The following is a 23,579-nucleotide window of genomic DNA, read 5'->3' as shown; positions in this document are numbered from 1 at the left end:
AGTAACACGATGAGCTACTTAGACACAACAGGTGTCTCTTAGTCTGAGATGCAGTCTGTGACATATATAAAGAAGCCATATTACTGAGACATAACATTTCACTCACAGGTTATAAGCAAGTGAAACAACTATACTGACAAACATGTCCACCCAACCAAAAATGTTGATCATACATATTTCCCCATCAAATGCTTTCATTATTATAATAAGACAGAAAATAAATCTGAAATATTTCATAATAACACAACTTGGGGAGATGGTACCCACAGGCATATTTACAATGTGAGGAGCAGAGCCTTGGCATAATGACCCACTCGTCCACATATATGACAAGATGCTTGTCGAAAGTACAGTGATAAGGTAGCACTGTCATACTGTTACCTTTGACTTGTGGCAGTAATGACAAGAGGTATCGCTGCATGAAAGATGGACAGTTTGGGAATGAATTCCTACTGCTGTTTAATAAAGGTCTGTTTTAGTTACGTTGGTAATTTCAGAAGCAGAATGCATGCATTGAGCTGATAGTGAATGATGTTATCTACACCTAGCCTGATGATATAGTGAATCTACTGGCTGATAAATTCACCTCAAACTTTACTCACTCTGTCTACCACATGATATTCCTGAAACTGGCTCAACTCCAGCTATCACACAAGACTAAGTCCTAAAAGTGTTATCAGAAGCTTAAGTACTGCATCAGTGTGTCCTGACAATATCCCTGGATGTATCTAAAATAGTATGAAGCACACTTTAATCACTCCCTTTACAACACTATTCAGCATCAGCTTCCGTTATAGGTTTTGTACCAAGTGAATGGAGAACAGCTGCAGTCATCCCCTGCATAAGGGAGAACCTTCTACAGACCCAGGCAATTATATACCAGTAATCCAGCCATCCACAACCCCCTTTTCCCATTTTTTTTTCACACAGAGTCACGGTGGCACTTAGCTTCATAGGTTCATACTAGGCTATCTGCCCTAGGGCATTTATAAGCCTAGCCAGAGTGTGTGTGGCTTTCGCCACCCCTTGGAATGAGAATACTACGCCCATTTAGGGTTTAGTTTACTGTGCCTCTGTCTAGTAGTGACACAGAGATGACCCCCGGGGTAAACCTACGATCTCCCATCCACTCGTCAAGATTTCTCTTGAAGAGAGTCAGTGAGGGGCTCTGCCTAACATGGACTGGGATTCTGTTCCAGAGTGTAGGGAGCCTCTGGGTTATGAATCTGTCCCTCCAGCACGTCCTATTTATTTCTGTGTTGAGGTTCAAATCTCTCGCTCTCGTGGCTCTGGTGGATTTGGATTTTCTGAGGTGGAGCATGTCCATTAATTCCGGATTGGACATGGCCTTGTACGTCAGGCATAGATCGCCTCTGAGTAGGCGGTATGCGACTGAATAGAGCTGGAGTTTCTTCAGTCGGGCAGTATATGACATATGTTTGAGACCCTTGATCCTCTTGGTGAGGTACTTTTGGGGTCTTTCTAACTGCTGCAGGTGTCGGGTAAGGTACATCCCAAATGGGGCATTGTACTCAATTATGGGCCTAATAAGGGAAGAGTATAGGGGCACAATGACCTCTCTTGATCTAGATGTGAATCCTTTCATGATAAGGTGGGTAATACAGAAGGTCTTCCTAACCACCTTGGCAACGTGAGTGTCAAATGAGAGGTTGCTGTCAACTTGGGTCCCTAGGTCCCTGATTACTTCTTCCGTACTTAATGGATTACCACCTATGTGGTAATTTGTGGGTACTTTGTTTTTCCCAAAGGGTATGACTATACACTTTTTGGCATTTCAGTTTAAGGCCATGGCTCTGGCACCAGTTATCCATTTCTATGAGGCCTTTCTGAAGGATGCCTGTGTCCGCTGGAGTATCAATTATGGCGCCCAGTTTGCAGTCATCTGCGAACTTTGTTAGCCACAATCCTCCTATGTTTGCTTGCACCTCGGAAAAATAAATGCCGAACAAGAGGGGGTCCCAGGACCGAGCCCTGTGGGACATTGCTTGTGACCGGCTTAGAGTATGACATGGCTCCAGCAATTCTGACCTTGTGGGTTCTGTCCTTGAGCCATTTTGCAACCCATCTTATGACATATGGGTTTACATTTAAGCTGGTGAGCTTGTCTATGATGCCTGAGTGGGGTATTGTGTCGAAGGCATTTGCAAGGTCAAGGTAGGCTGTGTGAACTGCCTTACCCTCATCAATGGCCTTAGTGACTGTTTCAAAAAAGTCGACCAGGTTCAAAAGGCAGGATCTGCCCTTGACAAAGCCATATTGGGTAGGATCCAGTGTCTGTAGGTCCCCAATGTCTTTGTTTATGAGTTCCATAATGATCCTCTCCATAGCTTTGCAGACCAGGCTCATCAAGCTTACGGGATGGTAATTTCCAGGGTCCGTAGAAGCACCTCCTTTGTGGAGTGGGACCACTGTTGCTGTACACCATTCTTTGGGTACGTATCCTGTAGTAAGGCTAAGGTTAAACAGCAGCCTTATGTGCGGGTTTAGTTCCTCTTGGAGTTCATGTAGCATGCATCCTGGGACACCGTCTGGTCCCATTGATGCTGTGTTTTTAGCTTTGGAGAGGCCGGCTCTCACCTGGGCATCTGAGATGTCAGGGAGGCTACACTCTGCTGGGATAGATATTTCTCCTTTTGGGGGGGAGAGAAATTTGCACTGAACCTGTCTGCCAGTATGTTGGCAATGTCTGTGGGTTCAGTGTATTTTTTGTCATTTTGGACTAACTCTGAGCATATCTGGGAGTTTCCACCCAGGTTTCTAACATAACTAAAGAAGACCTTGTGATTGTCTTTAGTATCTTTTGCGATTTCTCTCTCGAAGTTGGCCTTGGATGATTTTATGAGTGATCGTAGTTTTTTGCTAGTACTGATCAGAGATGCCTTCCCTTTTGGGGATTTTGCTGTGTCATGTAGTAGCTTCCTCCTCCTGTTGTAAAGCTTATTTATGGCTGGGGTCCACCAGACAGGATGCCTGCCTTTGGGGGAATGGGTCTTGGTTTTATTTGGGATTCCATGATCCATGCATTTTTGAAGGTGTCCGTAGAAAGCGTTTATAAAGGATTCAACAGTGATAATCATCTAGAGCCAAATTTCAGTACACCGGGTGGCTCACCCTGCTGCGGCTGTTCTTTCCTACCACACACTTGCATGCACACTCCCACCTATGGTCAATTTAAAGTGTGCAATCCATTTACTGCATATCTTTGTGGGAGGAAACATGTGAAAACAGGGGCGACATACAGACCCCATGCAGAAGGCATCCCAGTTGAGAATTAAACCAGGTAACCTCTTACTGTGAGCTGGCAATGCTTACAGACCAATAAGTGTGACTGCTAATCATTAAGGAAGTAGGGAACCTCCAAATACTGGACCCACCTCAGTTTGGATTCATCAAGGACAGATCATGCTTACTAAACCTGGTGGAATATTTTGAAAAGATTACCAAAGCAACGGATAAATGTAAAAGAGTATATAATGCATATCTTAATCTAGAGAACACTTTGGCAGAATGCCCCACTCAATGTCTATATCACCCACTGGATTGCCAGCTGGCTCACAGATAGTATGCAAGAGATCAAAATAGGGAAAGCTACACACACACTGACACCAGTCATCAATAGAGTCCCCCTGGGTCCGATGCTGAGACCTCATGTGTTTGGCATCTACTTCTTTGAAGTAAAAGCTAATACCAATGGAATCTGGCTGACTAAGTTTGCAGATGACTGCAAGATGGGAGCCATCATTTAATCCCCCAATGGCTTAGCCATTCTGCAGAAAGATTTGTCCCAGTGAAATAACTGGTGCCAAAATCATGGCTTTGAAGCTAAATGCTAAAAAATGCATTGGAGTATCCTTTGGGAAACCATCTACCCAAGAGAACTAACAGATTGATAATTCACCCCTAAGAGATGATCCAGTTGCTCAGGATTTGGGAATTTATATGGACAGTGGCCTAGTTTTTAACCAACATATGTCCATTGTCATATGAAAGTCTTGCTATATTATGCTGCTTATAAACAAAAGGATTACTTGTAGATCTAGAGATATCACTGTTCATATGTAAGTACAAGGCTAGTTGCCTTTATAGGTCATTTGAAGTCTAGTCAATTTCCTATCAAAGGTGAGAATCAAACCATATACCTTGTGTCTTTGACGTAAGCACCTTAACCATTGTGCCATCTTTCCAAGCACCTTTACTCAGCCCTCGTTAGACTAATCATTGAGTATGATGCCCCTTTTGGCATGCATTTGTCTAGACACATGAAACAAATGGAACACCAATAAAGATACCTTACTAAAAGGATACAAGGCCTAAACAAATGCCCTATATGGACCTGACATACAAGGCATCGTCCAGTGCAGTACTGCATATCTGCAAGTCAAATTGCATCAGAAATGCTTGGCCTAGAGATCTAATCCTCTTCTGCAACATCAACAGAACAGTTTGGAGGGACGGGTATATCTTGCAGAGGATACTGCTGCTCTGGAACAGACTCCACATCCACATAAAACAAAGTTCGCCCCATCCATATTCAAGCACATCTTGGGTCTATGGATGGGTTAGAAAATATTTACCCCCAGATTGCCCCTGTACTACTAATGGACATAGAAAGTTCATAAATGCTTTATCCCAGGCATGTTTCTTCAAATTATCTATGGTAGGATCCCACTTATTCTCATTTTGGGGGTTATAGATAAAAATCGACCATGGAATGGGTAAGGGCAATCTGACACAAAGTGGGATAGGTTAATTCAAGCATCACAAGAGAAATATACCCCAGTTAATACACTGTATCAATAAATACATTGTCTTGGCTTAAAATGGCCTACAAGGGCAGCTGGCCTAGTACTTAACTAGGAAGCTATGAATATATGACAGTCTGAAGCAGGTATATTCACCCCGGCATGGTCTTAGGTGCTGCAGTCTTCACTTGTGCAGCACCCAATTCCTTTCTATTTCTTCAGTGTCTGTATAGATAAAAAGAGCACTGTGCAATATTTGTGCATGGCATGCAGTTCCACTTTAAACGTGTGGCTGACATAAGTTATACTTACTTTCCACAGGTGGCACCTGCAACTGAACGTCATCCTTCCACTGACCAAGCAGGTCAGTATTGTGGTGCTTTCAGCACTGTTCCCCCATGCATGAGATACCAGTGGCATGGGTGACAGCCTGGCTAAACTGTTCCATGCTTTAGTCTTAAACTGAGGCCCTTTACAGCCCTCTGCATAAGCCTCTGGCTGTAACCCTTATGGAGGAAGTAATGAAATATTTTTGACTCCTCCTAACTCTACCTTTGTGCTTTAAATAAAGCACTAGCCTCTCCTTCTCCAGCCATGATGTCTCACTTTGAAGAATCTCAGTGAAAAATGGTAGAGAATTAGTACGCTAATTAGGCCTTGCATGCCCCATCTGTCCCAAAACAATGGGCACTGATGGGTATCTTAATTTGCCTGATGTATGGCAAACTCAGAAAATATAACTACTGTGTTATAGTAGTTCACAGTGGCACTTTAAAGGCAGCATTTTAAATTGTGAAACATGACAATCCTCTATCCCTGTGCATGCTGTTAAGAAATCTGGCACTACAGCATCTCCTTGGACAGACCGTTAAATATGGCATTGCATTTCTGTCTAAAAACATGGCCTTGTCCATTTTGGCACAGTACTGCACACAGAGACCAAGGCATGTGCACACCTTAATGGGGACGTCTGCAATATGATTTTCAGGTATGCTTATTGTACAAACTGAGCAATTCAGAAACAATTATGAGGAGGACCCTAATTAGCATAATCATCATGCACAGGTGAATTTGGATAACATAGGCACTACAGAAGAAACCCTTGGTTCTCATAGTTTGATACCTGCAAAGGTGTCTGTTGTAAAGGTGTCTACTCTTAGGAGTGGCCATCCCTGCGGTTGTGGTCATCATCATGGTAGCACATCTCATAGCAGACATCACTCAGGGTCACACAGCCCACCAACAGCTATTCAGGCTTGTGGTGCATCCAGAAGAATTCCTACTACAGCCAGGTCTCATGGGAGGGGTCTTGCATGGGAACCCTCCTCCATGCATGTCCTGGATCTGTCAATTAGACCAAGTAGTAGTGCTGCAACTATAGCAGAGACTATGTCCCTGCAGACCCATACTCACACTACTGTCCCTCATTATATCACACACCTGCACTGACAAGTGTTGCATTAAAGGCTGTCGTCCTCCCTAGTACTGACATGCACTCCTGTGCTCCCATCCTCACCTGTGCAAATGATGATACCTGTGGTCTGCTCTTTGTACATTACTTGGGTTGCCTTTGTCTGATGCCTAGTGTGGCCAGCCTATGCATGGGTAAGTACAGTCTGGTGTTAGTTTTGCATGCAATAGTGCATCTGCTTTACACTTGTCTACTATGTTCTGAAGCTCTGTGCAAATAGCTGCCTCTTTGCTAGTGCCACAGTGTACTGTGCACATCTCTGTCTGGAATGATCACCTCCTGCTACTGGCTCCTCCTCTGACCTTTCATCTGACTTCACTTCCACTGCCTGTTGTGCTAAACACTGCTGCTTCTGTAAGTGGCCACCCTGCTGTAACTGCTTCCTAAGTATAATATTGTGTAATACTGGCCACATGGACACTATATTTGAACATGTTCCAGTGTCATACTGCAGGGCACCAATGAATGAATCCAGACAGTGAAAGCCTACCTTCAGCATTCCAAGCACAGGGTCCATAATATTTCTTGCCTGTGACTGTGCACTGATGTACCTATGGTCTGTATGATTCTGTGGATTTCTTGTGGGTGTCTTGAGCCAGAGTTCCAGGGCATATCTGTCATAACTAACAAGATGCCGGTGTGGGAAGTTACCCCTCACAAACCCTTGGTACAGGTTACAGGTGTGCCATAGATGGGAGTTGTGATAATCAGCCAGATAGCCTGTACACACATTATAGATGATACCTTGTGCATTACAGACCACCTGGCATTGATGACATAATACACTTTGAGGTTCACATGCTACCTTTCTAGTTCACCAGGTAGCACATTTATTTCGGTGTGGCTACAGTGCTTGATCCCCAGGGAAATGAGCTATATCATAAACAATTCCACACGGTGTTGGCCTTATCCTCTGTTGTACATTGAAACCATATATGCTCAACACATTGTTAAAGCATGGAGCAGTCTTGAGGCAAATGCCTAAGATACTCCACTGTGTCGCCTGTAGGTCACTGAATACTCCCAGTAGCTAATATACATAAAGCTACACATATCTTTGTATCCACTGGGATAAGTATTCTATGACTCTCACAGGTCTTCAGACGAGGTTGACACATGACCACAGTGATTTGAATGGTGTCTCTATCAAGATGATGTTTGTCCACAATGTTGTCGTCATGGGGTCCTTGAAATGTTGAGCACAGGCAGATGATCTTGGGGCTACAAGGGTGAAGATGAGCACCATCAAACATAGCAGCAGCAACACAAGCCTTCTGCAGCTGCACATAGAATAAAGTTGTGGCAACCCCTAACTTTGTTTAATGACTCAGTTAATCTGTTTAATGACTCAGTTAATCTGAAAACGAGTATTCATCCATATTGAATATTCAGTGGGCACAGCTCAGTTGCATGGCATTTATATGGGTCTGAATCACTCTGTCATCTTGACGTGCTTCATTTGTTTACACTGAGAGGCTAATTTTAATAACATTACTCATACCATGCCATTGTACAGCCATTAGCATACACCACAGCAGACTGTGCAGCTTGGCACAATCACATTGTGCAACTTGTTTTTCTGAATCTCACACACCCTGAATTATGGTCACTTATCACCCAAATTTACTTACCATGATGCTGCAACGTTTTCTGAATCTGGACTTATTTATACCCTATGTGGTAGCAAACCACATTGCTTTTTGTCCTAGAACAGCATCCTTTTTCTTGTATCTCTAGGCATATTGTCTTCTTATTTTTTAACTTCATTTTTTGTGCATTTTTGTGATGCAATATGTAAGGTCTCGGCTGATCTGTTATAAGCCTGCTCTGTGCTGCACATCTTCTTAAATCTTACAATTTATAATTTTATAAGTTCTTTGTATGTATATTCTTGGCAATATGTTGCATATGACAGTGCTTAATAAAAGAGAATTCTATCAAATTTTTTTGGTAAAGGTTAGTAATAAGAGAACCATTTAAAGTCTTAGCAACTGGCCGTCTGACTGTCCGATGAAGTCAATGATCTAGACAAAATTGTTTTTTTGTGTGTGTGCGCCATTAAAGTTGTGCTTTTACCACTGTGAATTTGGTTTCATTTTATTGTTTCATATTAGAGATGTACAATGCCAGGCTACAATTTAAGGGGAGAATTTGTATACAATAAATGCGCACAAATGCATACCAGCCCAAGATGACAGATGAGTAAATTATCCTTGTCTTTAAGATACTTAGTATTTGCAAAGTGAATGAAATTTATGTAGTTGTAACTAACTAATGTCCACATGTGCATTCAAATCTGACAGACAGACTTTATTGCACTTAAAGTTAACAATAAATTATGTACATATATTTTTTTATTAGACCAGCAAAGAAGATGCTCTTGCCAACCTTGTCCAGAACGCCTTAGGGAATTATGATGAAATGAAAGATCTGCTGACAAGCAATACAGATCAGAGCCATCTGATAGGAATTCCCAAAAATTCAGTATCTCAAACTCCAACTGAGAAAACAGACCTAATCTTCTTTTCTGAGCAGAGGAACATACTCTTTCAATTGCTCCAGAACACTGAAAACACTTTCTCAACAATGCCACTCCAGTCTACTGTCAGCTCTAACACTTCATCGCACAACCACCAGACGCAAAAGAAAAGCAGAAATGAATGGACACAGAGCAACCTCAGTTCATCTAATGTACACTGGAGTCAGTCAAACTCTCATCAGAACAGGGCAAAACACAATGAATTTCATGATCTACAGCAAGACCCATGTGATGACTTCTTCAACAGTCAGAAAGAGCAACACAAAATTATCCCCCAAGGAGGTCTGGAGGATTCAAGTCTCATATCCTCATCTTCTCAGTCTAGAAGGCACGGTCACTCTAGGTCCTACAGAGGAGATCATTCTTACAAAGAATTAACATCTCCAGTAGAGAGTGAAATTCTTTTGCATAGCTCTGGATCACCAGTCCCATCAACCTCTATATTATCTGGCCTTTCAACCCCAAATTTTCCTCCTGTACTTCATCACAAACCAAGCATGATGCAACAGAAACCCACAGCATACGTAAGGCCAATGGATGGTCAAGACCAAGCTCCAAATTATTCTCCTGTATTGAAGCCATCATCAGAAATTGAGGACTCATTTGCTAGCCAGTCACTTGGAACATTACTGGATGGGAAGACCAATGCATCTAATGCAAAAAGCAAGTTGCCGAAGCTTATCATTCCTCAGGCTGGTGAGGTAAGTACGCCATTTACATAGACTCATTATAACTGAGAATGATTTAAACTTATTTTTTTTTTTTAAAACCTGTCTAGGATACAAACTGGTACAAATAAGGACAGGCAACTTTTACCATCCCCATGTTACTGTTTAGTTTGTTAGTTACAATAATAATGTTGGTAAGTCCAGTGTTTAACAACAATGGTTTCTTTTATACAACTAGTATTTTCTATAATGCTGTTTGTAGGGTGTGACATCATGCTACTTTTCTGCTTTTTTCTTATATAATTAAAGGAATTTAGAGGGGTGTACCAACCACATTGGAGAAACCTTTCATAAATAAAGTAATAATTAAATTGTTGTATTTGTACCAGTTGTTTTACCATTTTGATACAAGAGTGGATTCAGTAACAAAAATGTGTATGTTTGGCAACCATATTGTGCAACTTGGAACAAGTGTTGAGGACTGGCTGCAAAAGAGAAAGTTCGTTGTGCTGCATAGGGCATCAAAAGATGTTCTGGTATTTAGTTTTGCTGCTGGATTTGAAATTATGAACGAAAATTTTAACACATGAATTTTGTAATAAAATTAGCAATGAGGCTGGTAAATGAATATTCACTAATCTCTTATATATATATATATATATATATATATATATACACATATGCATATCTAGTTATAGTTATTGTATGTCTGTAAAAAAATAAACCAAAAAAAAAAAAATATATATATATATATATATATATATATATATATATATATATATATACAAACACAGACACAGACACAACACACACAGTCACAAATCTCTATGTAGGTCCTCATCTGTCTTGTTAAATTGTCCTTTGCATTTCCAAATAAGGCTGATAACACAAAAAAGTCCCGTTATTCTGAAACTTTCCTCAGAAGGAATATACAGTCTGCAAAATGCTGTCAAAAGTTGTAGTTATGGTGTTGATTTACTAAATGCTTTATTTGATTTCTGTTGTTCATCAATCGGGTATCACAAAGGTTTAGATTCTGTATTTAGTGTTGCAAGTGTATTTCAGACATATCAAATATTTCCTCAATACATGATGGTTGCAGCCAGTATTGTGGATGTGTTACATATGTCTTCTGTTTTATGAAAAGATGTGCAAAATAATTCTGAAGAGGAAATGCTTCTTATGTATTACCATCCAGCAAAGTGACATGAATGAACAGATGATTCAAAACAGGACATCAAGTTTACCGAGAAACACACACACACACACACACACACACACACACACACACACAAAGATGCTCTGGAGCCATTACTATAAGGGGTTGCACAATTTTAAAGATGCAAGTTTAAAACTTTCATATAAAAATGCTTCATCAGTCAACATTACACACAGATATGCTCTGGAGCCATTAGTATAAGGGGTTGCACAATTTTAAAGATGCAAGCTTAAAACCTTCACATAAAAATGCTTCATCAGTCAACATTACTCACAATACAATCAATTCTATTTATGAAACTAATAAAATCACTTTACCACTTCATTTCCTGTCTTACTCATTGTTCAATTCCTACATTTTATTACAACATATAATATATGAATTCTATCTTGCGTAGCTACATTTAATTTTAATACTGGTTTCATACTAACAGTGCATTCAAACCAGGAAAGCTATGTGCTATAAATCTATTTACCCAAGTTCAAAACAATGCCACCTCCTTTAAACTGTTTTCTAGTGCCTGTAATACTATAGATTTAAGGGTATGAGGTAAGTCTAAATATCTTGTATGTCTGCATAACACATTGGTCTCTATGTGGCTTCCAACATACAATCTCAAATTTTTTCTAAATTTTCTATTTGTTTTATCGATATAAAATGCCTCATGTATATATTATTGTGCCATATAGATAATGTTTCTACTATCACAATCAGAATATATACATTAATGCTGAACACTTCTTTTGACACTGGGTGCACAGATTGTTTATTTCTTATATATACATTTACAGAAGCTACATTTCATACATGCATATCTCCCATTTCCATCACTTTTCCTCTTATATACTGATTTTATCTGCTCTTTATAACAAAATGTATTCTTTATCATCTGAAACTTTTTATATCCAAATTTAGGGTCTCCATTTATATGTTCTTTAATCTGTGATGCATTTTGTAAAATAAGCCAATGTCTTTGGATGACATCTTTAATTTGATCAATTCTTCTATCGTGTTAGCATGCATCTTTTACCTCTATAACCCTCATTTTTACTTCTCTGATATTTATTTGCAGAGAAAACTGGTTGTGCTTCTGATTTTTTTTCTCACTCTTACATCAGCCATATAGTCATTTAATTTATTGGTATCATAACCTCCATTCTTAAATTCATCCTTTCCTGGCTTGCCTCCAGCATAACAGGTCTCCCTCCTAGGATCTCCCTCTAGCTGTATGCACACCTAATTATTGCTTCTAATGAATCTACTGCCCAAAAAACATCCAAAGGAAAAAAGAACTGAATGTACTCCTAAAAGACATCGGTGTCACTTTATAAATCCACTGCCCAAAACAACACCCTAAGGAAAAGGGAACTGAGGGTACTTCTTAAGACATCTATGTCATGTAGCCAAACTGACTACAATCTCTATAATGCATATATGCTATATTTTCTTGCTTGGTAGTCATTGTTGCATTGTAATATCCACTTTATACTCAATACACTACTTCTAGTGAAACATTTAAACTTCTAAGTGAAGCATTTAAACTTTTCTTTATTCAATCTAAGAAATAAATTACTTTGCTACATCTCTGGCATGCACACAGCACTGAGACAGCCTCCCCCCGCTAGTAGTATGTCTTCTTTGTAAACTTGTTCTAGGAAACTAAGTATCTATAATTGGTTAACCATATTATACAACTGGAATTTGGACTATAGACTAACTCTACAGTCTCCCATTCCACAAACTGGAAGGATTACCATTGAACCAAGCTTAAAATTAAAAAAAAGTGACTCTTGACAGGGACATCTTTTAAAGTATTTCTTTATTGAAAATACATGTATACCTTAAGTTGCTTATTGTTAGTTTTTATTTGCTACCCCACTATTGTGGGTCAGCCCACTTCGTTCCTCCTAAGCGGGTTACTCTGCTGCCCTACCTTATCCCCAAATTCCGCCCACCCCCTTTACATCAAAACTTATACCCACATAACTTCACCCCACACTTATCATCCAATTAGGATCTACAACTAATTATTCTTTCTAATCATATCACCTCCTTTCAACCTCTCCCACTGTCTAGCCCAGCCAAATAATACTATATCTCCCCAAAAGAGTACCCCTAGACTCTTTTTTTGCACCATTCCTTCATGTACAAATTCATTTAACTAATAATGCTTGTAATATCCTGTCTCGCTACATTGGTAATACTGCTCACACGTGCTACATCAGTATTGGCTCAAACTCCAGCATATTGTTCCTCCACAGTTACCTCCACCCCCAGATATCTGTTTCAGTCCAACAGTTTCTCTAATATATCCCCTCCGCTATTTCACGATAGTCTAATATACTAAACTCCTGAAAGCGTTGCCACTCCCCATACTAAACCACATTTTAAACCACTTACAACTGCTGCTACAAAAAAATATAATCCACTAAACTGCTATCTTATCTCCATATTACAACAATGCAGAGAGAGCCACCTAAATCCTGGTCCTTTCCCTAATATATACCCTAGAAAATGTCCTAAAAGCTTAAATATAATTTTATTATTATTATTATTATTATTATTATTATTACTATTATTATTATTATTATTTTATTTATTTATTCCAGTTTGATGACTGGGGAGGTCCACTGGGCTCGGGGAGCCCGTTTTCAGTGGAGGCCCGGGGAGAAAAGCTCCACAATACAAAAGTTACATTACATGATTAATTACAAAGAAAAATTTGCATTACAGTCAACAGATAGCATTCAATGCAGAGTACAAAAATTATAGATTTGTTCATGACAAAATCAGGCATAACAGTATCATGGCTAGATGTTACTGTTTAGTTACATATACATGCTATATATGTGAGAGAAGTTAGGAAGGTGAGAGGGTTAGCCAGGAGAAAAGGAAAATAAGAGCTTGAGAGGTATGGGATGGAGAGTACAGGTACATTTCCTGTGTTGATCGAGGTAGGAATGAAGTTGAGTTTTGAAGGTGTTAAGGATGTCACAGGTCCTCAGTGTGGAGGGCAGAGCATTCCATATTTTAGCTAGGGGAAAAGGATAGCAGAAGCTGACCAGCTGGGCGCTTGGGATTTTGGACAGTTATTAGGTTTTGGTGAGTAGATCTAGGGGATCTGAGAGGGGGTATATCGCAGTGGCGGCTGGTGAGTTCAAATCGAGGGGCTGCAGGAGACGGCAGAATGGGTGGGGCCAATGGGAAGGGGTGTGGTCAACTAGAAGGAGGAGGAGCTATGCTCAAAACCACAAAACCTGGAACTTTAATTAAATACGCTTCCCTGGGTGCCAAACTGTCATTATGAGAGTGCAATCAAGACAATGTGAAGTGTAGAAGAATATTTCAATTCATTAGCTGCACGACAGCTTACTTAATATCTAGAGGGGAAACAAAAAGACTGTGAGGCATGAAAAAATAAATTACTTTTTAAATACATTAGTCAAGTGCTGCGGTGGTGGTGCTGCGGTAGCATTGTCGCCTCACAGTAAGACGCTGTCCGGTTCGATTCTCAGCTAGAGTGTCTTCTGCGTGGAGACATGCGTGAATGGGCGTACCTTCATTGAAGGATGTGCATCAGGGCTGGCAACTCGGCACATAAAAATCTATCTGCCAATAATTAGCAGACTGGATTTCCGCTCTGCGACCCCCAATCGGGAAAAGCTGAAAGACACAACAACTGGAATGCCAGTCAAAATCAAGTACAAGCAAAACAAGCAGCGCTCAACTCAAACCACTTCTCCTTGTACTCCAGTTCCAATTATAATTTATATTCAGCTTTATTAAAGTACCAGATAACATGCTGAAAGTAGCAATCTCTGTGATACCCCCACTTGTAAAAATGTTTCTTATCCAAAAAAGACCTGCTGCCTGACAACAACTATCTACTTGTTTCATGGGGAAAACATGATCAAAGTAAAAAATGAAAAGCAAACAAGAAACAAGCTCAAGATACATTGCTTAAAGGATTACTGTACAGGTAATGGACCACACACGATAGACTAGCATTCTGTTTGGTTTACAGGTAAAGCCTGCAAAGATGACTGCAAGTCTCCAACAAATGTAATGAGCTTCTTAAAATAATAATGTAATCCTGTCCTTTATTACAAATACTGTCATATGCATTTCAATACCCAAGGCTTATACATTATCTAGTTATGCAAGTATTCTCTGTATGGCAACAGAAAGGCTTTCACTGTTAGCAATTCTTTAAAAGTATGCTTATTAAAGCTTACTTGCATCTTACAATCTCAGACAAGCTTACCTGATGGTCATTAAAGCATTGCTACTTAAACACAGAGCAACAGGCACTTTCTGAGTAATAAACATAAATCAACAGTATAAAAATATGACAAACCCAAACATTCTGAAAAATCAAGAACAGAATAAAAGTAGTACTTGTGTCTGCCTTGGATGGGGGGATACTCTGCACATTTACACTGCATAACTGCTCCTTGCCTTGCTTGGACACATCCAGAGTCACACTACATGAGGCAGTGGGGTGCAACAAGTATGTCACAATTTGAAATGTCTCTGGCTGACTGTGATGGCCCTGACACATTTGTCATACCTCTCAACCTCAGAGCAAGAAATCTGGACAAAGCCATACATAGAAGTGGGACAAGGCCCAAAAATAAGGACAATTTTAAATATTGCTCTTATAAACTTAGAAAGGTAATAGAGTAGTAGGTCTTGCATTAGTATGAATTTCTGAAGGGTATGAAATCTGAAACACAAATGTCTGTCATTTTCTAACTTCAGTCTTTAATGATTTGCTACTAATTTGCCAAAAAAACACAATTTTATGAAAAATGGACCATAATGCGATGCAAAAATATAAAATAGCCACACAATACAGCTGGGAACCTGTCAAAGAAGGGACACCTTTTTAATATTAGTACTGCTAACATGAGGAGCTGACAAAATAAAAGAAATCTGCATGCATTTCTGAAATAAAAGTAATCTATAACTCTGATTATTACCGTTATTTCTTAATTGTAAACCCTCCACATTTTCTTCCAAAATTGCCATTTTGCGGTGGGATTATTAGGGGAAGAGCAACATTTTGGATATGCCTAATTCTTTAAAGCAATTTATTTGCACATACCTCTCAACCTGTTAATGCAGGAAATCTGGACAAGGCCAAATATACTTATAAACAGTACAAAAAATTGTTGTATAAAGTGAGACAGTTGATAGAATAACAGGTCTTGCTTTAGCATGCATTTTTCTGAAGGTTATGAAGTCTGAAACTCGGTGTCTGTCATTATTTAGTGACTTAATTCCTAAATTATTTGCCAGAAAACCACACATTTAATGAGGAACAAACAAAAAATAAGCAGCAAAAAGCTATTCATTCTGTGAAAATCTGGACAATTGAGAGGTATAGTTCAGCCGGGGCTGTCTTTGAGTTTGCCGCCCTTCCCCCTCACAAAATTGTGGTCGAATGGAGCCTCCCCCCCTTCAGCTATTTCAATGAACCATTACTTGGCTATTTCATCCCATTTACCATAAACACTAATGTGAATACTACTTTACTTCTACGATGATTTGGACTTCATTTGAAAGTTTTATTTTGCATTTTACAGCACAAACACTAAGACATCTGCTAAACAAAGCAATGCAATCTCACAATGAAAACAGACAGCATTAAAACTTCTCAGCCCTTGAAACTCACATTCATTGAAACAGCATTGAAACCCACATTCAAAGAAAATACATTTTGCCAGTGACAGATAAAGATTAACTTTGGGCTGTTTTCAAATCATAGGCCCCTTGCACATGAAACATGCACGTAGTCTTTGATACACCTTTTTGATTTTATTAAATTATATTCCTTGTACAATATAGTACAGCTGTAGAGGGCGTTTTAAATTTGTTTTGAACATTTTTCCAGTAAACAATGAAACAAAATGTATGCACCAATAATGACAAAACTGCTCAGTTCAAAACATTTTTCCAGTAAACAATGAAAAAAAATGCATGCACCAATAACGACAAAACTGCCCAATTCAGAGCATTTCTATCATAAAAGTCTACTCAAACTTCTACAGTCCACCAGTATCAGTAAATATGCGCAATCTCTGAAGAAGTAAAAGTCATCTAAATAATTCCACATTAAAGAAATCTGTAACTAATGAAGAGGTTGCTGCTAGCAAACAACTTTATATGTCATTGTTTCATCTACAAATAAAGTGTCTGTTACCCTTGAGGAATAAATTGCCTATGTTTCATTAAAAAATGATAAGCTAGTAATATTGCAATAGGGAATGGATGGCAAACTGATAACAGGTTCAGAGTTACTAGGTATCTTCACCAAAAAGGACTACAGCATCCACCCCCTTTACAATACAGTACAGTATCAGCAATGCATCTACCTACTGCGGGAGTAGAACCCACAGCCTTCTGCATCAAAAGCAAGTACACTACCGGTTGTGCTATTAACAATGCAAGCAGACTCCGCATAACCATCACTAAACTTTTGTTCCCCTGCAGCTCTCAGCTTTTTGTAAAATCTACTTGACACTCAGCTGTATCTCTGAACTTTGCAGCACAAGAAATCTGGAAAAAGCCAAAATTTAGGGGGGGGCAAAAGACCAAAAAACAGGGACACATTTTAAACATTGCTTGTATAATGTTGGAAAGTTGCTAGAATAAAATGCTGTGTTACCGCCATACATTTCACTGCCAAGCATTGAATCCAGGACCCTGTGCAAAACAGTCACAGCAACATACCACTATGCCAAATCAATCATCTATTTTATGAAAGAGGAAGACTGAAACTTAAATGGCTACATTCAGTGAATTCAGTTCTCACCATAGCTGTCAACATCTTAGCACAAAACACCTGAACAAAGCCAATTATGGGGGATACAGCCCCCAAACATATTCAGTGAGTTCAGTTATCGCCATAGCTCTCAGCCTTGGCACAAAAAACCTGGACGAAGCCAATAATGGGGGAATACAGTCCCAAAAATAGGGACAAATTTCAAATATCCATCTTATAAACTTATAAACTTAAAATAATAGATTTTGTGTTACCATGTACTTTCTGAAGAATATGAAGTCTGAAATTCCAGTGCTTGTCATTTTTATTTATTTAACATTTGTTAACCAGGGAAGTCTGACTTGGAACAAAAGGCAATTTTTGGCAGAGGGTGAAACACTCCAGACATGTCTTTGTAAGATGAGAGGACACCAGAGCAGAGCCACACAAACACAGGAAGAACATGCAGACTCCACATAGAAGGCACCCCAGCCAAAAATCAAATCAGACAACCTGTAGCTGGTAGGCAACAATGGTACCACTGCACCACTGCACAACTGGCTGTGTTGAGAAACAAACATATAGAAACCACAGATTTTATGAGGAACAGGTTTTATGAGGAAAAGAACAAATATGAGGCAAAAATCTGCATTTTTTTTTTTTTTTTACAAATGGTGGTGGGTAGGGAATTCAGGCTCTTGCCATTTGGGCCCAAGGTACAGGGTTCAAGCCTTATCCTCTACCCACCACCATGTAGTGACTGGGGCATTACACATACACACACACACACACATCTTACCTGCCCTGCACGTCCGAAGCTTTGTTGTATCCTGCACCATCATTGCCGTGCCTGAGGAGCTGTAATCCAGCGAGAGAACCTAAGGCTCATTCTCTCTGTCCCGTGAGACCACCCTGCCTGCAGACGTTGCAGTCCGATCCCCTTCCAGTCTATGCAGTTAGAATTACTACACAGACTGCTGGGTAAATGTGGAGGCACATGTTGTAGTCCGGACTGCTGGTGGAGACCGTCTGGATTCTGTGCGCATGATCCAGATTGGTTCACCAGCAGTCTGAATATCGGAAATGCCGCGAGTGCGCATGTGCGATGTTCCGGGACTCGCGGTTTGTTTTATTATTTTCTTTTTGTTGTTTTTATTTTATATTTTGTTTAAATTTCTTATTTTACAGCTGGGAGGGCTGCAGTCCAATAGCATGGGCTGCTCCTGGGTATATGGTTGTAGAATATTAGTGCAGGGGGGCAGCTAGTAGGTTGGAATAATAATTTATGGGTTGTGGTGATTTGGAGGAAGTCAAGTTGATTGGGGAGTTCAAGCCAGTTTAAAGAGTGAGGGGAGGTGCAGTGATGAGAGGAGGATTTGGCTTTGGTAGCGAATCTAGAGATTTTGTTGTAGCATACTTCCAGTTTGGAGGTACGAGTGGAAGATAAATTGGTAAGCAGAGGAGTGCTATACAAAAGAGAAGGGGAGGAGATAGGTAGTGGCCAGAGTTTGTCTGGCAGAGGGAAAGAGGAAGTGGTTGTTGCTGTACAGTAGGCCTAGTTTTATGTGTGTTTTCTTGATGTTTAGCTGGATGTGAGTGTTGAATCTTAGGTGGTCATCGATGGTGACACCAAGAAGTTTGGCGGAGGGTACGATCTCAATAATGGAGTTGTTAAGGCTGATAATTTGAAACGAGTGTTTTATCAATATGAGTGGGTTTTGAGGGAGAGCATAGAAGAATCTTAGTTTTGTTGGCGTTTAGTGAGAGGTGATTTTTGGAGCATCCAGTTTTCGGTGGTAGAGAAGGTGGTTTGTGTTAGAGATTGGAGATCTGTTAAGTTAGAGGCACAGCAGATCAAAGTGGAATCGTCTGCATATTAGACAATTTTGGTGTTAGGTACGGCTTTGTGGAAATCCTTAATAAAGATGTTAAATAGCAATGGGCCAAGTATGGAACCTTGGGTACTCCTGTGGGGGGTGGGAAGGAAAGTGGAGGAGGCCTGGCCCCATTTCACAGCTTGGGATCTGTCAGAAAGATAGCAGGAGAACCAGGAAAGAGTTTTTTGGGAGAGGTTGAGATTTGACAGATGGTTTAGGAGATGGGTATGGGAGATGGTATCAAAAGCTTTAGATAAGTCCAGTAGAACTGAGGAAACTGTTACCAGAGTCACGAGCTAAATTGATGGAGTGTAAGAAGGAGAGACGGGCTGTGTTGGTACTGTGTCCTGGGCGGAAGCCGTGTTGGGTAGGAGAGAGTAACTGGTGTTTGGTAAGGAATAGCAAGAGTTGCAGGTGTATGCATTTTTCACGAAGTTTGGAGATTGGGGAGAGGATAGCTATAAAGTAGAAATTGGAGATGTTACAGTTTTTGCCACCCTTGTGAAGTGGAAGAATAAATGCAGAACGCCATAGTTTGGGTACATAGGATTCAAATAGTGATCTATTTATCAGGATGTTGATAGGGAGAGCAATACCATCTGAGGCTATTTTTAAGGAGGAAGAAGAAATGCTGTCAAGGGCATTGGTGCAAGGCTTAAGTTTGGAGAGAAGTTTTTTTATAAGGTAGGTGGAGATGGGTTTGAGTTCAAAAGCAGAGGGTGGGGGAGAGGAGGGAGGGGAAGTTTGATTAGAGAGGGGTTGAAGGTTATTGTTGGGGAAGGTCTTAGTTAGCTCAGCAATAGAAGAGGTGAAGAAGGTATTGAATAGTTTGGCAATTTCAAGGTCAGATTTGCTAGTGTCAGACAAGGGTTGTTTTTGGTACCCGGCCTAAGGAGGGAATTAATAGAGTTCCAGATTTACTTGAAGTTTGATGTAGTGGGATTTTTTATCTTTAATGACTTTTTTTTTGGCTAGGTTTCGCAGCTGTTTGTATTTAAGTAAAAATTCTGGCTGTTTATTTTGGAGGTAATCTTTCCAGGTTTTGTCTGTTTGTAGCATAATCTTTTTGGTGTCTTTGGTTAGCCATGGGGTGGTCTTTGCTTTAACTCTTTTTGTTCTTATGGAGCTAGGGAGTTAAGGACAGTTAAGAATGTTGAGTTGAAATAGTCAATGGCTGTGTCTAGAGGTAGAGTTTTTAGTGGGTTCCAGTCAGTAAGCTCAAGTGAGTCAGAGAAAGTAGTAGGGTTGAAGTTAGTGAGGTTACGAGTATGGATGAGCTGGTGGGAGTGTGTGAAAGTGGGTGTAGCTCGATGGGTGAAGGCAGGGAGGTGGTCTCATAATGGGTCAGGAATGGCACCAGATTTTATGACTTTGTTAGGGTGAGATACTAGGATCCAGTCTAGAATGGAGCCTGGGGGGTTGGTTTTATTGGGCCTAGTAATGGAGTTGGTAAGTTGAGTAAAGTTGAAGAGATTGATCGACATGTTAAGATTAGGGTTAATGATTTTTTGCCAGTCAATATTTACATCCCCTAAGATGTAGGTTTCAAGTTTAATATTAGAGGAAGTCCAGGAGAGGATGTCTTCCAGGGTATTGGTGTTGTTACCAAGAGGAATATAGAGGGAAATGATGCAGATACATTTATGGTTGTTTATTTTTAGTAGGCCAGTTACAAGTTCAGCATTATTAAAAGAAGGGATGGCATTAGGGTAAGGAGTAATAGATAAGTGGTTGGAGTAGATGAGAGCCACACCACCACCTCTTTAACTTAGGTGGTCAGATCGGAGAGATTGGAATTTGGGGGGAAGGAATTCAGAGTCAGTTATGTGTGGTTTTAGCCAGGTTTCAGAGATGGCTACAATGTCAGGTAAGTTGTGGTTGAGCCAGGTTTGAAAGAGGGTTAACTTATTTCTTAAGCTTTCAGAGTTGATGGTGAGGAATTTGAGGTATTTATTGGTGGATTTGTTGTTGGTGCTGGGGTGGTTTGTTGGAGAGAAGTTTGGTCCTGGGTTAAGCAAAGGTAAGAGAGAAGGGGAATACGTTTGTTTGGTTTGTGCTTAGATAGAAGTGGTTGGTAGAGAGTGGGTTTAGGTTTGTAGAATTTGGTAGTGATTGGGAAGAGTTTTACTTTTAAGAGAAGGATGGGTGGGAGAGTAATGGGGAGGTAGAGATATTGTGGAAGTGAGTTGAGAGGTGTGGGTGGGGAGGAAGAGGTGATGGGTGTATATGGAGGTTGATATAAGAGGTGGCGTGGTATAGGGGAAGTAGAATGATAATAAGAATAGATGTAGGGGTAAGGATTTTAGGAGGAAAAGTGAGCATGGTAGTTGTCTGTTAGAAATGATAGAGGGAGTGGTAAAGAGATTTAGGTGGGAGGGGGTATTGTAGAGAGAGTCAGATAGGGCAGGAGGGTGGGGTAGAGTAGTGGTGTGTGAGGATTGGTTGGTGGGGAGGGAATTTAGGAGGAAGGGGTGGAGTAAAGGTGTGGAGGATTGTTTGGTGAAAGGGGGAGGGATGTTTGGGATGAGAGTAAATGTAAGAGTAGTGGGGGTGGGTGGGAACTGGGAGTAGGGTAGGGGAGTGGAGTGAGCCCACAGGGCGAACGGAGTGGGATGGAGCAGCAGGGCGAGAGAGACCAGCTGAAAAAGTATCAGCCACCAGAGCAGAGGTAAGTAGGTAAAGTAATGAAAGACTGTGTGGAAAAATAGCATTACAGTTTGTGAGAACACAGGGGAAAAAAGAACAGTATAGGGGGAGGTTTGTACCTTAGTTTAATTAAGGAATGGGAGGTTAACAGGTGTTAGATAAAGTGGAGTGGGATTAGGGAAATGTAACTTTAGAAGTAATTAGAGATCATGTTGGATTTACAGGGATTTTATATTAAACAAGTGTAATGCAGAAAGTGCTGCCACCTAGTAGAGAAACGAAAAATAGCAGGCAGAGAAAATAATATAAATGGGCAAGCCTCTTATGGGTTACAGTAGATAGTGTTCTGAGACTAGAGGTCAGCAAGGACTGGAGGGAGAGGGGGGGTTTTAGCGGTCAGCGGTAGGCAGCAGAGGCAGACACGAAGGGGAGGCTAACAAAGTAGTCTTAGGTAAATGAGTTTAGTGTAAGGCTACATACATTCACTGAGAAATAGTTAGGGAAGTCCACACTTAGGTTCATAGGTTGGTACTAGGCTATCAGCCCTAGGGCCTATACAAGCCTAGCCATAACAATTCCCTGGCTATTTCTTCCCGCACTGCTTACTTCCCTGGACCCCTGTCTAGCAGGTCAACACGTGATCCCCGGGGTGAATTTCCTTTCTCCCATCCAGTCGTCAAGGTTCCTTTTGAATAGGGCCAAAGAGGCACTCTGCTTGACATGTATGGGCAATCTATTCCAGAGTCTTGGGAGTCTGTGGGTCAGGAACCTATCCCTCCAGCATGTTTTGTTTATTGTGATGACAAGGTTTAGATCCCTGGAGCATGTGGCTCTGAGGGATTGAGATTTCTTTAAGTGTAGCATGTCCAACAGCTCTGGGTTTGACATGGCCTTGTATGTTAAGCAGAGATCACCTCTGAGTAGACTATATGCGACAGATTATAGCTGAAGTTTAAGGCGGTCAGTGTAGGGCATCTGCTTTAGGCCTGTGATTCTTTTAGTGAGGTATTTCTGCAGCCTTTCCAGTTGTTGCAGATGTCTTGAGAGGTACATACCAAATGGGGCATTGTACTCTATAATGGGTCTAATGAGGGATGAGTACAATGGGACAATGACCTCCTTGTTTCTGGATGAAAAGCCCTTAGTGATGAGGTGTGCCACATAGAAGGATTTGCTGATTGTTGTGGCGATGTGGTTATCGAAGGTGAGACCACTGTCCACCTGTGTCCCTAAGTCTATTATCACACTTTCGGTGTTTAGTGTACTGCTACCTATATGGTAATTCACGGATACCTTTTTTTTCCCTAAAGTAAATAACTATACATTTCTTGGCATTGAGCTTGAGCCCATGGCTCTGGCACCAAGCATCTGTTTCAGTAAGGCCCTTTTGTAGAGTATCCACATCATTTGGGGATTCAGTAATGGCTCCCAGTTTGCAGTCATCTGTGACCTTTGTTAGCCAGAGTCCCTTAGTGTTGGCCTATACTTCAGAGAAGTAGATGCCAAACAAGAGCGGTCCCAGGACTGAACCCTGAGGTACTCCACTTGTCTGGAGCTGGATTTGGAGTCTGCTACTTTTACAGTGTGGGTTCTATCAGTAAGACAGTTAGCAACCCATTGGGTGATGTAA

At 40.6% G+C, this 23,579-nt stretch overlaps 1 protein-coding gene across 2 annotated transcripts in view; it reads left to right on the top strand.

The window, feature by feature from the left end:
* The window catches only part of AFF2 (AF4/FMR2 family member 2), a 3,001,139-nt gene that overhangs the window by 813,169 nt on the left and 2,164,391 nt on the right, over positions 1 to 23,579 (top strand). For both annotated transcript variants that reach the window (XM_044057592.1, XM_044057591.1), the window contains exon 5: positions 8,596 to 9,474. In XM_044057592.1, the coding sequence (XP_043913527.1) occupies positions 8,596 to 9,474 (879 nt within the window). The remainder of the gene's footprint in view (positions 1 to 8,595; positions 9,475 to 23,579) is intronic.

Source organism: Protopterus annectens, chromosome 15.part0 (assembly GCF_019279795.1).
Source record: "Protopterus annectens isolate FY-2018-M chromosome 15.part0, PAN1.0, whole genome shotgun sequence".
Taxonomy (NCBI): domain Eukaryota; kingdom Metazoa; phylum Chordata; order Ceratodontiformes; family Protopteridae; genus Protopterus; species Protopterus annectens.
Note: the sequence above shows the minus strand (reverse complement) of the source record. Positions and strands in the feature narration are given on the sequence as shown.